The 15,340-nt window shown below is 29.5% G+C and overlaps 1 protein-coding gene across 12 annotated transcripts; it reads left to right on the top strand.

Moving 5' to 3' along the window:
- Nucleotides 1-1,036: 1,036 nt before the first annotated feature.
- Nucleotides 1,037-14,961, top strand: LOC125864917 (heavy metal-associated isoprenylated plant protein 3-like). 12 transcript variants are annotated; one of them, XM_049545036.1, is made up of 5 exons: nucleotides 1,037-1,177; nucleotides 13,292-13,333; nucleotides 13,476-13,714; nucleotides 13,861-13,951; nucleotides 14,139-14,961. In XM_049545036.1, the coding sequence occupies exons 1-5, from the start codon at nucleotides 1,096-1,098 to the stop codon at nucleotides 14,567-14,569; spliced, it is 885 nt and encodes a 294-aa protein (XP_049400993.1). In that variant the 5' UTR covers nucleotides 1,037-1,095; the 3' UTR covers nucleotides 14,570-14,961. The 12 variants fall into 12 exon arrangements, with proteins under 12 accessions (XP_049400993.1, XP_049400984.1, XP_049400995.1 ...); XM_049545027.1 differs by lacking the exons at nucleotides 13,292-13,333; nucleotides 13,476-13,714; nucleotides 13,861-13,951; nucleotides 14,139-14,961 and adding exons at nucleotides 1,317-1,567; nucleotides 1,691-1,781; nucleotides 2,071-2,265; nucleotides 8,313-9,006 and having other exon boundaries at nucleotides 1,051-1,219; XM_049545030.1 differs by lacking the exons at nucleotides 13,292-13,333; nucleotides 13,476-13,714; nucleotides 13,861-13,951; nucleotides 14,139-14,961 and adding exons at nucleotides 1,317-1,567; nucleotides 1,691-1,781; nucleotides 2,071-2,351; nucleotides 8,417-9,006 and having other exon boundaries at nucleotides 1,053-1,219.
- Nucleotides 14,962-15,340: the final 379 nt, after the last annotated feature.

The following is a 15,340-nucleotide window of genomic DNA, read 5'->3' as shown; positions in this document are numbered from 1 at the left end:
ATTTAAACCCTAAAAATAATTAAATTTTGAGCAGAAAAACAAAAAGATAGTAGACGAATTAGAAGGGATAAGTGTTAGTAATTATTTGTTGGGCCAGCCTAAATGCAGATTACGGCATTGTCGTTCATAGCTGACTTCATTGACAATTATGATCGTCACCAATGACTTTAACTCAGCCATTGAACCCACCTACTTAACTTTAGCCTTTGTGACGTTTTCGCTTACGCAATTATTAATGTATCGTATTATATATATATATATATATTTTATTTTATTTTTATTTTTATTTTTATTTTATTTTTCATCCGGTGTCCAAAGTTCACATTGAAGCTCCGATTAAATTTGGATCGCACACGGTAGGATCCATTCGGGGGCACTCCCAACAGTATTTTCTCTATACCCAGGGCTCGAACCCGAGACCTCTGGTTAAGGATTGTTTGAATAAAAACAATGTTTGAAATAATTGCACATCATTCGCTATTATTATATGACATCACACGTAAATAATTTGCATGATCAATCTACAAGAAAAATAGGGTATAAAATTAAATCTACTATAAAAATATATGAGGAAGAATAAATTAGGATTATTAAATAGCAATAAGCAAAGATAAAATGACAAAAGTAATAAATAAAATAAAATTAAAATAATAATAATAAACAAATATTATATTTAAACTAACAATACAAATAGAGCGTAAACCATCCAAACAAGATGTTAACCACCCCTCTAATTTATAGACCATTTTATCAATACATACGAAACACCAACCTTAGAAAAAAAACATGTTTCAAATTTATAGACCATTTTAATTCTCTATACGAGTACTATTATCTTCAACTGTAATAATTGAAAAAGAAAAAAAAAGAAAAAGATGAAGATGAAGAGAAATGTGGCACTAGTCAAAGTTGGCTGGTTTGACACGTAAGCTAACAAAACCGCCTTCTCATTTTGTAGTCAATCTTAGCAGTCAGTTTCCTACCGCCTCCATCGTAATAATTTTTTTTTTCTATAAATACTTTCAATTCCATTAATTAAGTTAATTTAAATCCTCACAAAAACTTTTACTAATAATTATTCTCCAATTCTAACAAATGGGTCAAGAAACCAAAGTTGAAGGAGCAGAGAAAAAGAGTGATGCCTCAATTGTTTTAAAGCTGGATTTGCATTGTGAAGGTTGTGCACAAAAAATCAGACGATTTATTCGCCATACTCATGGTAACTAAACTTATTTCAATTTGAATTTTGTTTATTAGTAGTATAACGTAAAATTTAGCTTTGGCCTTATTGGATTTTGTGTTTGATCCAAATGAAGGTGTGGAAAAAGTGAAATCAGACTGTGAAACTGGAAAATTGACGGTTAAAGGTGACGTGGACCCTTCATGGCTCCGGGAAAGAGTGGAGATCAAAACCAAAAAGAAGGTCGACCTTATATCATCGCCGCCCAAAAAGGATGCCGGAGATAAAAAGAGCGGCGGTGATAGCCCTGCCGGAGATAAAAAGTCCGGTGAAAAAACAGAGAAGAAAACAGAGGACAAAAAGGCCGACGACAAGAAACCTAAAGAGGTGAAATTACAAATTTTCAGTTTCATTTCTAATTTAATTACATAATTAATGTTCTGATGTTAGTTAATTATGGATTAGATTAATTGAATTAACACTAATTTTATTTTTTTTGTGGTTATTTAGGCTCAAGTAATCAGTGTGGTGTCATTGAAGCTTCGGGTGCACTGTGATGGATGTGCACATAAAATAAAACGAGTTATTAAAAAGATTAAAGGTAAGATACACTGAATCCCCTTAATTAGTTTGTTAATTAATTACCTAGTTTAGAATAATATATTAAATTAGGTGTAACGCCATTAATTATGAAATCTTAATAATTGGATTCATGATTTTAGTCTTTACGAGGGGTACCCCTAGCTAGATTCAATCCCAACTACATTAAAACATGAGATTAGTTGATTTGTTAATGTATAGTGTAGACATCATAATAATAAAAAGTTATTGAATTTTCGTGAATTCGTGTTAGATCGTTATCCTTATTGTCTGCTCATTTTTTTGAACAGGGGTACAAGAAGTGAATATAGAATCAGAAAAAGATTTGGCCACTGTAAAGGGGACAATGGATATAAAGAAGCTAACTCCTTACTTGATTGATAAATTGAAGCAAAATGTTGAAGTCCTTCCATCTAAGAAGGACAATGGAAGTGGTGAAAAGAAAGCCAAGGAAGGTGACAATGACAAGAAGGAGAAAGAGAGCGGTGGTGGCAAAGGCGGAGACAAGAAAGAAAAAGGCGATATAGAGAAAAAAGACGGTGAATCGAAGGTGGCTAGTAGTGGAGGTGAGGTCGTTAACAAAATGGAATACTATGGTTATAATGCAAATACATTTTACGCGATGCCTATGCAACATCATGGTTATATGAATCAAGACTATGGCGCGACAACGTACGATCATGGTTATGGTCATACGGGCTACGTAGTCGAGTATGGCCACCAGCCACAATATGTGCCACCACCTCCTCCACCATCGTACTTGAATGCACCTCAAATGTTCAGTGATGAAAATCCTAATGGTTGTTTCATTATGTGAATTAAAATGTTCGATTTTTATCAATCTTTCTGAAAGACACAAACTCTAATTAGGAGTCTTGTCTATGAAGTAGAGCGACCTCGATTGTGACCTCATTTTTATTTGATTGGTTCAGCTAAATATAATTGTACAAAAATCTAAGATGTAAAAGCTGAAAAATAGATACCTATGAAAGCTAGCTTATACATGAGGATAGACAATAGAGTGTCGTCTTAGGAAATTTTATAAGCTAAATAGTGGGGAAAGGGCTAAACCACCATATAGTGGTGGATTAATCAGTATTCATTTATTTGTTTATTTGACTTGTATGTCATTTATTAATTGGTAGCTTAAAATGTATTCAATCTTTGGCAAAATTTATATAATCTCATTTAGTTGGTATAAAAAATCATGCAAAATTAGAAAGAGTGAATATAAAAAAGGCAAATATTACTAGCATTTTCTTGTGAAGTCATGACTATAATTGACGGACATCATTTAAAATACAATTTCTTATTTTTTAATTTTAAAATTTAAAATTAAAAGATAAGCATAACATTAATGATGATTATCACAAATATTTTATTTTATACATAATATATTTTATATAAAATATTATGACACAATATTTGAATATAATTGTTAGAACATCTTTCGCAATCTCTCAAGAGATGGTTCACTAATAGACCGATGAATAAGTCTTTCGACTTATTCACATCCAAATTATGAACACACATTCAATTCACTAAAATTAGATTATTATTATTATTATTATTATTTATTCTTTTTTTTTCTTCCGACACGACATTCAAATTTAGATTCTAGTAATTGTGATATATTCAAGTGAAAGAAAAAGTAGGCCTATTTATTTGGGGATTTAAAATCAGTAATTCTATATATCAGTCAATTTGATTCTTTCAAATTGTTTTTATAGCAAAAGTAATTATGTTATAAATGTGTAATTTTACAAGGAATGTACTGCTCCAATAAATATCATTATTGTTCTAAGTAAGATATTGATATAAAGAAGTAAAACAAATATAATATGAAGAATCGATTCTAAAGAAAATCAGATCATTATTAATAAAATATTTTTATAACGAATGATAATTATAAACATGTTTAACTGTATTGTATCTTTTAAAGTATATGAAAGTAAAAATAGGGTTGGGAGTAACATTTGATTAGTATTATAATTTTTTCTTTTCCTAGTACTCTTAAATTCTGAACCTTCGTGTGATGAAATCACGAAAACAAAATCAGACACAATCAAATTTAATTAACATTAAAAAGGAAACAACGGATGCAAATTGCAATTTGTAAAATCATACTCTCACAGCTAATATTGATGGTGAAAGACACGTTATTGGTTTTCCTAAATTGTGGGCAATGCCAAGTTGGATCCGTACAAATATGACGTTTTCAAGGAAGTTTCTCTGATCTTATCTTTTTCTAAAAGAAAATCCCACATGTTTAATGAGACACACTAGGAAGCTACTTTTCTCCTTGCTATATGGATTATTAGTGGGGCCTTAACCATGGGTTTAAGCCTCCGTTTTTATGCAATGACTTGCAAATCACACCGTCAATTTGCATTAAGTAAGTTTTGGTGTGACGAGCTCGATCCAAAAGATAAATTTCTTATTTTTAATGATAATAGAGTTTCAAATGTGAAACCTCCAATATGAAAATCTAAAGCTCAAACCACTAAGGCACCTCGAAGAATATAATTATTTTATATCTCTTAGAAGAATGATTTGAAAATACTTAATCATTTTTTCAAAAGAATTTATCATAGACAACATTCTCTTCTGCCATGAATATCAAAGAGATAATATAAAACTAAAAGATGTCCTAGTTAAAATTGATTGAGAATTTTATATCCCTTGTCCATGCACTTTCAAGGTGGCTTTAATCTATGCACATAGTTGGCCAATTATATTTGTGTGACATACTTTATTTTTAAAATTTTCTTAAAAAATTATAGTATATTTCTATATTTGGTAATTTAATATAAATATCATTACTGAGGATTATGATTAAAAAAAATAATTTTAGATTAAATGTGGGTTTTTTCAAGATATACACTTATGAATCAATTTTTGTATTTGAAAATTTTCAAACCATGATTTGAAATTCTCAAATTATGATTTTTGGAGAATTTGAGATTTCATCTCTTGATATGAAATTATAAGATGAAATTAGCGTGAAATCGCATGTCCAAACATTGATTTCATCTCATGAGTTTATATCGCGATATGAAATTGCATGTCCAAACGCCTACTAAAAAAAGATAAATAAATTAAAACGGATAAGTGTTAAGGGCATCTCCAACCCTACGCTCTATTTTACTCTCTAAATATAGAGTTATTTATTTTTTCAGACAATCAACTCCAACCCAATTCTCTATTTTACTCTCTAAAAAAGAATTTCTTTCTCTCTCCTCAATATTATACTATTATTTCTATTTCATTCTTATTTTCTTATTTCATAATATAAATCCTTTATTTCTTTTTCCCAAATAATTACTTTATATAATTTTCATGTGATATAAACTTTTGTTTTTTAAAATTTTTTATTTAATATAAAATTATATTTCATTCTAAATTTTTAAATAACATAAATTGCAAGAAAATATAATATAATAAACAAATTAATGAAAAAATTCAAATAAAAGTGAAATAGAATTACATAAGCATTACATAAACACTCAATTTTTAAAATTACTATGTTGCTCCCATAAATGCTCTATTAATGCATTATGGAGTTCAAAATGAGCATTTTTGTCCTTCATTATTTTATGTCTTCAAACGGAGATTTTCATCTACCACCAATTATGTTGTTAGAGCTGGAGCTTCTACGACATCTTGAATTGGTGCATTAAGATCACGTTCATCCTCAATTATCATGTTGTGCAGTATAATATATGTAATCATTATATCATGTAACACTTCCTTTCTCCAAAAAACGTGACGATCCTGCAATAATTGCAAAACGTGATTGCAAATGTTCGTGACTACCTGCAACAAGAACAACAACTAATACTTGAAAAAAGAAATCGACAATCACAACCGCAGTCACAACCCAATCACAACCACAATCGCAACAATTCTCTAGATCATATCCTAATTTTTTTTCAAATAGTGCTAAATCTGGAAACGACCTACCGGATTACTAATTATTGTTGTGATAAATTAATTATTATGTTATGTATTGTATTTTATCTTGTATTTAAATTATTATGTTATGTAGTGTATTGTTATCTTGAATTTAAATTAACATATTATGTATTGTATTTTTAAATTAATTTTTTCATCTTATCATTTTAATTTTGTATATTCTTTATAGTGAAAATTAATAATAAAATCAAATTATATTATGACGAAAATTAGAAAAAATTAAAGATTAAAGTAGTATATATTAGATAATATATTTTTAAAAATATTATATTACATTTAAAAAGAATTATGAATATTAGAATTTAATTAATGACATTATATGTAAAATAATATGTTAATTAGAAAGTAACAGAAATAATAATAAAATATTGAAAAAGTGAAATAGAGAGTGTGAATAGTAGTTCTCCAAATTTGAAGAACTACTATTCAACTCTCTAAATTTAAAGAATAGAGAGTGATTTGAAGGTGGGTTGAAGTGTTCATTCTCTATTTTACTCTCCAAATATAAAAATAAAGAATAAAATAGAGGTGAGTTAGAGATGGTCTAAGTAACTATTTTTTGGGCAGCTAAAATGCATATTATGTCATTGTCGTTCTTAGCTGACTTCAGTGCCAAAGACTTTAACTCAGCCATTGAACCCACCTACTTAACTTTAGCACCTGACGTATTTGCTGAGGCTAACATTAACAAGTTAAAGTCAAAAATTTATCTATGATTAACCACGGTAAATACTTATGCATGCCTATAGTTTATATACTATTGACATCTCTAAAATATTTTTTTTGTTTCACTAATTAAACTTATATATGTATTTCGATATACAACATGACATATCAAGTGGTTTTAAACTCTTATAAACATACATTTTTTATTTAACTAACTAAAATTGATACTCTCGAAATGCAATATGGCATAATAAGTAGTTACAAACTCTCATAAACAACAAATTTGACATAATAAGTGATCTCAAACTCAACTCTTATCATTGATAACACCTTTAATCTTGACGAGAATTCAAAGGCGTAAAGTAAATTGGTGTTTCAAATTTATAAACCATTTTAATTTAATACTAGTTGGTATTTCTCTTATTATCTTCAACTGTAATTGAAAAGGTAAAATAAAAAAGGAAGTCAAAGTTGGGTGGTAAGCACAAGTAACAAACCGCCTTCTCATTTTCCCAGTCGGTTTCCTACCGCCTCCATCATAATAATTAATCTCTCTTTATAAATACTTATAATTGCCTCCATTTTCATTAATTAAATCCTCTCAAAAACTTTATACTATAATTCTCCAATTCTAACAAATGGGTCAAGAAACCAAAGTTGAAGGAGCACAGAAAAAGAATGAAGGAGGAGACAAAAAGAGCGATGATTCCATTGTTTTAAAGCTGGATTTGCATTGCGAAGGTTGTGCACAAAAAGTCAGACGATTTATTCACCACACTCATGGTAACTAAACTAATTTCAATTTATCACTTTCCTCTCCCATTTCCCTTTCTCCTATCCCCAATTTTTATTTTTTCGATTCAGAACTCATAATGTTTATATTTAGCTTTTGGCTTAATGAATTTGTGTTTGATCCAAATGAAGGTGTGGAAAAAGTGAAATCGGATTGTGAAACTGGAAAATTGACGATTAAAGGTAACGTAGACCCTTCATGGCTCCGGGAAAGAGTGGAGATCAAAACCAAAAAGAAGGTCGACCTTATATTATCGCCGCCCAAAAAGGATGCCGGAGATAAAAAGAGCGGCGGTGATGGCGCTGCCGGAGATAAAAAGTCCGCTGAAAAAACAGAGAAAAAAACAGAGGACAAGAAGGCCGACGAGAAGAAACCTAAAGAGGTAAAAATTAAAATTTTCAGTTTCATTTCTAGTTTTTTTTTTCTATAGTTGGTAACTTAATTACATAATTAATGTTCTGATGTTAGTTAATTATGGATTAGATTAATTGAATTAGCACTAATTTTTTTTTTTTTTGTGGTCATTTAGGCTCAAGTAATCAGTGTGGTGGCATTGAAGATTCGGGTGCATTGTGATGGATGTGCACATAAAATAAAACGAGTTATTAAAAAGATTAAAGGTAAGATACACTGAATCCCCTTAATTAGTTTGTTAATTAATTACCTAGTTTAGAATAATATATAAAATTAGGCGTAACGCCATTAATTATGAAATCTTAATAATTGGATTCATGATTTTAGTCTTTACGAGGGGTACCCCTAGTTAGATTCAATCCCAACTACACTAAAACATGAGATTAGTTGATTTGTTAATGTATAGTGTAGACATCATAATAATAAAAAGTTATTGAATTTTCGTGAATTCGTGTTAGATCGTTATCCTTATTGTCTGCTCATTTTTTTGAACAGGGGTACAAGAAGTGAATATAGAATCAGAAAAAGATTTGGCCACTGTAAAGGGGACAATGGATATAAAGAAGCTAACTCCTTACTTGATTGATAAATTGAAGCAAAATGTTGAAGTCCTTCCATCTAAGAAGGACAATGGAAGTGGTGAAAAGAAAGCCAAGGAAGGTGACAATGACAAGAAGGAGAAAGAGAGCGGTGGTGGTGGCAAAGGCGGAGACAAGAAAGAAAAAGGCGATATAGAGAAAAAAGACGGTGAATCGAAGGTGGCTAGTAGTGGAGGTGGAGGTGGTGAGGTCGTTAATAAAATGGAATACTATGGTTATAATGCAAATACATTTTACGCGATGCCTATGCAACATCATGGTTATATGAATGGCGCCACAATGTATGATCATGGTTATGGTCATACGGGGTACGTAGTCGAGTATGGCCACCAGCCACAATATGTGCCACCACCTCCTCCACCAACGTACTTGAATGCACCTCAAATGTTCAGTGATGAAAATCCTAATGGTTGTTTCATTATGTAAATTAAAATGATCGATTTTCATCAACCTTTCTGAAAGACAAACTCTAATTAGGAGTCTTGTCTATGAAGTAGAGCGACCTCGATGGTGACCTCATTTTTATTTGATTGGTTCAGCTAAATATAATTGTACAAAAGTCTAAGATGTAAAAGCTGAAAAATAGGTACCTATTAAAGCTAGCTTATACATGAGGATAGACTATAGAGTGTCGTCTTAGGAAATTTTATATGCTAATTAGTGGGAAAAGGGCTAAACCACTATCTAGTGGTGGATTAATCAGTATTTATTTATTTGTTTATTTTGACTTGTATGTCATTTATTAATTGGTAGCTTAAAATATTCAATTTTTGGCAAAATTTATATAATCTCATTTAGTTGGTCTCTATAAAAAATTATGCAACATTAGAAGGAGTGAATATGTCACTTTATGTCTTTTCTCAAAAAGCAAATATCATGAGCATTTCTTTGGTGAAGTCATGACTATCATTGATGGACATTATTTAAATACAATTTCTTACCTTTTAATTTTAAATTTTAACATTAAAATTTATTATGTGCATAACATTAATGATGATTATTATAAATATTTTATTTTATACATAATATATTTCATATAAAATATTATGACATAATATTTGAATATAACTGTAATGTTAGAACATCTTTCACAATTCCTCAAGAGATGATTCGCTAATAGATCGATGAATAAGTCTTTATTATTCACATCCAAATCATGAATACACATTCAATTCACTAAAACTAGATTATTATTATTATTATTGATTTTTTTGTCTTACGACACTATATACAAATTTAGATTCTTGTAATTATGATATATTCAAGTGAAGAAAAAGTAAGCCTATTTATTTGGAGCTTTAAAATCAATAATTATATCGGTCAACTCGATTCTTTCAAATTGTTTCTCATTATTGAGAAAAGATAACAAAGATAAAATACTAGCTTATTTTATAGCAAGTGTACGTATGTTATAAATGTGTAATTTTACAAGGAATGTATTGCTCTAATAAATATCATTATTGTTCTAAGTATAATATTGCTATAAAGAAGTAAAATAAATATAATATGAAAAATCAATTCTAAAGAAAATCAGATCATTATAATAAAATATCGTTATAACAAAATTATAAACATGTTTAACTGTGTTGCTACTTTTAAAAGTATATGAAAGTGAAAATAGACGGAGGGAGTAACATTTGATTAGTATTATAATTTTTTCCAAATACTCTCATCTCATGAACCTTCATGTGATGAAATCACAAAAACAAAATCAGACACAATCAAATTTCATTAAAATTGAAAAGGAAACAACGGATGCGAATTGCAATTTGTAAAATCATAGTATATCTCACAGCTAATATTGATGGTGAAAGACACGTTATTGGTTTTCCTAAATTGTGGTGAATGACATGTCGGATCCGTACAAATATGACGTTTTGAAGGAATTTTCTCTGATCTTATCTTTTCTAAAAGAAAATCCGACATGTTTAATGAGACACACTAGGAAGCTACTTTTCTCCTTTGCTATATGGATTATTAGTGGGGTCTCAAGCATAGGCTAAAACTTGGTTTCTATGCAATGACTTGCAAATTATATAGTCAATTCGCATTAAGTAAATTTTAGTGTGATGAGGTAGACTCAGAAGGTAAATTTCTTATTTTTAATGGTAAGGAATTTCAAACGTGAAATCTCCAATATGAAAGTTTATAGCTCAAATCATTAAGGCACCTCGAAGGATATAATTAATTTTATATCTTTTAGAAGAATGGTTCGAAAATAATTAATTATTTTTTAAAAAAAATTTATCATAATTTAATAATTCACTTAATATGAACTAATGACAATATTCTCTTCTGGCCATGATTATCAAAGAGATGATATAACAATTGTAACAATAAAAAATTTAAGTAGACTAAGGGCATGTTTGACCATGCGATATGAAATCATAATATAAAATCATGAGATGAAGTTGAAGTTTTGTTTGGACATGCTATTTGAACTTTTTATATTGTATATTTTCTCATAAACATAAATGTCCCATAAGTTGTAAAACTATCAAAATTGACTCAATTCTTTATACAATCTTATCAAATAAGTAAAAAAAATCGCATAATACACTATCATAAAATTATTCTAAAAAATACAATATTTATTGATCAAACCTTAATTCAATAAAAAAAACTTAATTGAACATAAGTTGTAGTGTTCTAGTTGTTAATTAGTAGTTAAGAAAATTGTTCTTCAATTAATGATACAGTGGTTAGTCTTGTCTACTCAATATAATGATGTATTAAACATTGATTTGAATGAAGTAGTAATAAATTTGAAAAATAATAATAATGAATTTGGTGGATATAAATGGTAAATTAAGAAATGATTTGAAGTGAAACTAAATTTTATATTGACGAGAAAATCGTTATATGAGATATAAACGATTTAAAAGGTAATAATATGAATTATAAATTTTATTTAGATATGAAACAAATGGCTTATAGATATACATAAATAAAATGTGGGTTTTTTTTACAAGATATAAACTTGTGGTCAATTTTTGTACTTGAAATTCTGAAATCATGATTTTGGAGAATTTGAGATTTCATCTCATGATATGAAATTATGAGATAAAATCAATGTAAAATCACATGTCGAAACACTAATTTCATCTCATAATTTTATATCAAGATATAAAATTACATGTTCAAACACCTACTTAAAAAATAAATTAATTAAAACGGATAAGTGTTAAGTAATTATTTTTTGGGCAGCTAAAATGCATATTATGGCATTGTCGTTCTTAGCTGACTTCAGTGCCAATAAATTTAACTCAGCCATTGAACCCACCAACTTAACTTTAGCACCTGACGTATTTGCTGAGGCTAACATTAACAAGTTAAAGTCAAAATTTTATCTATGATTAACCACGGTAAATACTTATACATGCCTACATATAGTTTATATACTATTGATATCTTTAAAATATTTTTTTATTTAACTAACTAAACTTAGACACATTTCGATATATAATATGGCATAGTAAGTGGTCTCAAACTCTTTTATTTAACTAACTAAAATTAGATACACTCGATATGCACCATGACATAACAAGTGGTCACAAACTCTTATAGACATTAAACCTGGCATAGAAAGTTAATTAACTAATATAGCTATAGTTTGAATTAGTTACGGCTCGAAGCTTAATTTTAGTTGTAATTACGTCGCTTCTCTCCTCTCTTCCTCTCTCTCGCTTCTTTCCTCTTTTATATACATGTACAAATACAAATTATATATATACATATACTATTATATGAAAGATATACAAATTAATACAATTAATCTCTCTCCACTCCCTGCCCTTTCACACTTGTTGTTTGCAACAAATTTTAAAGTGACAGAAAATAAATTACAATCACAAATGAAATATGAAGAAACATAAATTTATTCACATATCTGTTAATCCCTTGATTCCTCTCTCTCATAAGATTTATCCATGATTCGAGGGCCGTTAGTGGCGTATTTTCCGAACTTGAATGATTTTGGCTTGATCTTTCATAATTTTTATATTGTTATATATAGTAATTTTTAATATATATATATATATATATATATATATATTCAATCCCTTGAATATAAATTTCTTTGAGGTTAGGAATCTAAAATTTATCTTGAGATTTCAAATTCAAATCTCAAAATAATAATAATAAAAAATTTAAGTAGACTAAATAAAATGATAGTAAATAAATTAGAAGGGATAAGTGTTAGTAATTATTTGTTGGGTCAGCTAAATGCAGATTATGGCATTGTGGTTCATAGCTGACTTCTTTGACAATTATGATCGTCACCAATGACTTTAACTCAACCCATCTACTTTAACTTTTAGCACCTGACGTATTTGCTGAGACTAACATTAACACGTTAAAGTCAAATTTTTATCGATGGTTAACCAGCTGCGTTGCACATAGACAGATCCACGGTAAATACTTATACATACCTATTATTTATATTATAATTAATTTATCATCATAGTTAGAGAAAACACTTTTTTATTTGATTAATTAAACTTAAATATATGCAATATGACATACCAAATGATCTCAAACTCTGGTAGACAGTAGACATAGCATAACAAGTGGTCTTAAACTCAACTCTTATAGACAATAGATATGACATTAACAAGTGGTCTCAACTCAACTCTTATATTATAGAAGCACAAAAATCTTAATAAAAAGAATCGTTAAAAATACTTTTAATCTTGACGAGAATTCGGGTGTATTATATTCCTTCCAAACAACAACCTTAACACTGTATACTAGTTGGTATTATATGTTCAAAAAAACTGTAATTGAAAAGGTAAAATAAAAAAAGGAAGTCAAAGTTGGGTGGTAAGCACAAGTAACAAAACCGCCTTCCCATTTTCCCAGTCGGCTTCCTACCGCCTCCATCCTCTCTTTATAAATAAATACTTTCAATTGCCTCCATTTCATTTCAATTAAATCCTCACAAAAACTTTATACTAATAATTATTCTCCAATTCTTCTAACAAATGGGTGAAGAAACCAAAGTTGAAGGAGCAGAGAAAAAGAGTGATGCGTCAATTGTTTTAAAGGTGGATTTGCATTGTGAAGGTTGTGCACAAAAAGTCAGACGATTCATTCGCCATACTCATGGTAACTAAACTAATTTCAATTTATCACTTTCCTCTCCCATTTCCATTTCTCCTATCCCCAATTTTTATTTTTTTCGATTTAGAACTCACAATGTTTATATTTAGCTTTGGGCTTAATGAATTTGTGTTTGATTCTAATGAAGGTGTGGAAAAAGTGAAATCGGATTGTGAAACTGGAAAATTGACGATTAAAGGTGACGTAGACTCTTCATGGCTCCGGGAAAGAGTGGAGATCAAAACCAAAAAGAAGGTCGACCTTATATCATCGCCGCCCAAAAAGGACGCCGGAGATAACAAGAGCGGCGGTGATGGTGCTGCCGGAGATAAAAAGTCCGCTGAAAAAACAGAGGACAAGAAGGCGGACGAGAAGAAACCTAAAGAGGTAAAAATTCAAATTTTCAGTTTCATTTTTAATTTTTTTTTCTATAGTTGGTAATTTAATTACATAATTAATGTTCTGATGTTAGTTAATTATGGATTAGATTAATTGAATTAGCACTAATTTTTATTTTTTTTGTGGTTATTTAGGCTCAAGTAATCAGTGTGGTGGCATTGAAGCTTCGGGTGCACTGTGATGGATGTGCACATAAAATAAAACGAGTTATTAAAAAGATTAAAGGTAAGATACACTGAATCCCCTTAATCTTATTTTGATAATTAATTACCTTGTTTAGAATAATATATATAATTAGTTTATTTCTTAATGTATAGTGTAGACATCATAATAAAAAGTTATTGAATTTTCGTGAATCCATATGATATGTGTTAGATTCATATCCTTATTGTTTGCTCATTTTTTTGAACAGGGGTAAAAGAAGTGAATATAGAATCAGAAAAAGATTTGGTCACGGTAAAGGGGACAATGGATATAAAGAAGCTAACTCCTTACTTGATTGATAAATTGAAGCAAAATGTTGAAGTTGTTCCATCTAAGAAAGACAATGGAGGTGGTGAAAAGAAAGCCAAGGAGGGTGACAATGACAAGAAGGAGAAAGAGGGCGGCGGTGGCAAAGGCGGAGACAAGAAAGAAAAAGGCGATATAGAAAAAAAAGACGGTGAATCGAAGGTGGCTAGTAGTGGAGGTGGAGGTGGTGAGGTCGTTAACAAAATGGAATACTATGGTTATAATGCAAATACATTTTACGCGATGCCTATGCAACATCATGGTTATATGAATCAACACTATGGCGCAACAACGTACGATCATGGTTATGGTCATACGGGCTACGTAGTCTAGTATGGCCACCAGCCACAATATGTGCCACCACCTCCTCCACCAACGTACTTGAATGCACCTCAAATGTTCAGTGATGAAAATCCTAATGGTTGTTTCATCATGTGAAAAATGATCAACATAACAATATTCATACATGAATTTCGAAGAGTCTTGTCTATGAAGTAGAGCGACCTCGATGACTACCTCATTTTATTTGCTTCGCACGAAGCTTATAGCTTTAAATAATAGGAACTTTTGGTTCAGCTAAATTATACAATATCTAATATATTAAAGCTGAAAAATAAATGCATATGAAAGCTTATATATGAGGATAGACTGTAGAGTGACGTCTTAGGAAATTTTATTAGCTAATTAGTGAAAAAGGGCTAAATCAGCATCTAGTGGTAGATTAATCCGTATATATTTATTTTTTTGTTCGAATTTTATGTCATTTTTAGTTTGTAGCTTAAAATGTGTTCAATTTTTGGCAAGATTTATATAATATTCTTCTTTTCCTATTTATACTATCAAATAATTGTACAAGTAATAAAGTGACAAAGACGAATGATGAACCTAAAAAAAAGTGTATTAAGCATTAAACAAATTAAACTATTCTAATTAGTATCGAAGTGAAGAATAAAACTAAAACTAAAAATTACGACTATAAACTAACTAAAAATTAATAAGCAAACAAATAATAAACTTTAACAAAGACACTTCACACATATATTTGGAGTGAACCTTAGTAAGAAACATTTATTAATTCTTTGTTTAATAACCTAGCAAGATAAT

Source organism: Solanum stenotomum, chromosome 5, assembly GCF_019186545.1.
Source record: "Solanum stenotomum isolate F172 chromosome 5, ASM1918654v1, whole genome shotgun sequence".
NCBI lineage: Eukaryota > Viridiplantae > Streptophyta > Magnoliopsida > Solanales > Solanaceae > Solanum > Solanum stenotomum.
Note: the sequence above shows the minus strand (reverse complement) of the source record. Positions and strands in the feature narration are given on the sequence as shown.

What these genes read in the sequence shown, in the direction of transcription:
- LOC125864917 (XM_049545026.1), top strand. Translation starts at nt 7,060, where the DNA reads ATGGGTCAAGAAACCAAAGTTGAAGGAGCACAGAAAAAGAATGAAGGA. An exon ending in ATTTATTCACCACACTCATG is followed by an intron (nt 7,205 to 7,345) that starts GTAACTAAACTA and finishes ATCCAAATGAAG; the next exon opens with GTGTGGAAAAAGTGAAATCG. An exon ending in ACGAGAAGAAACCTAAAGAG is followed by an intron (nt 7,597 to 7,743) that starts GTAAAAATTAAA and finishes GTGGTCATTTAG; the next exon opens with GCTCAAGTAATCAGTGTGGT.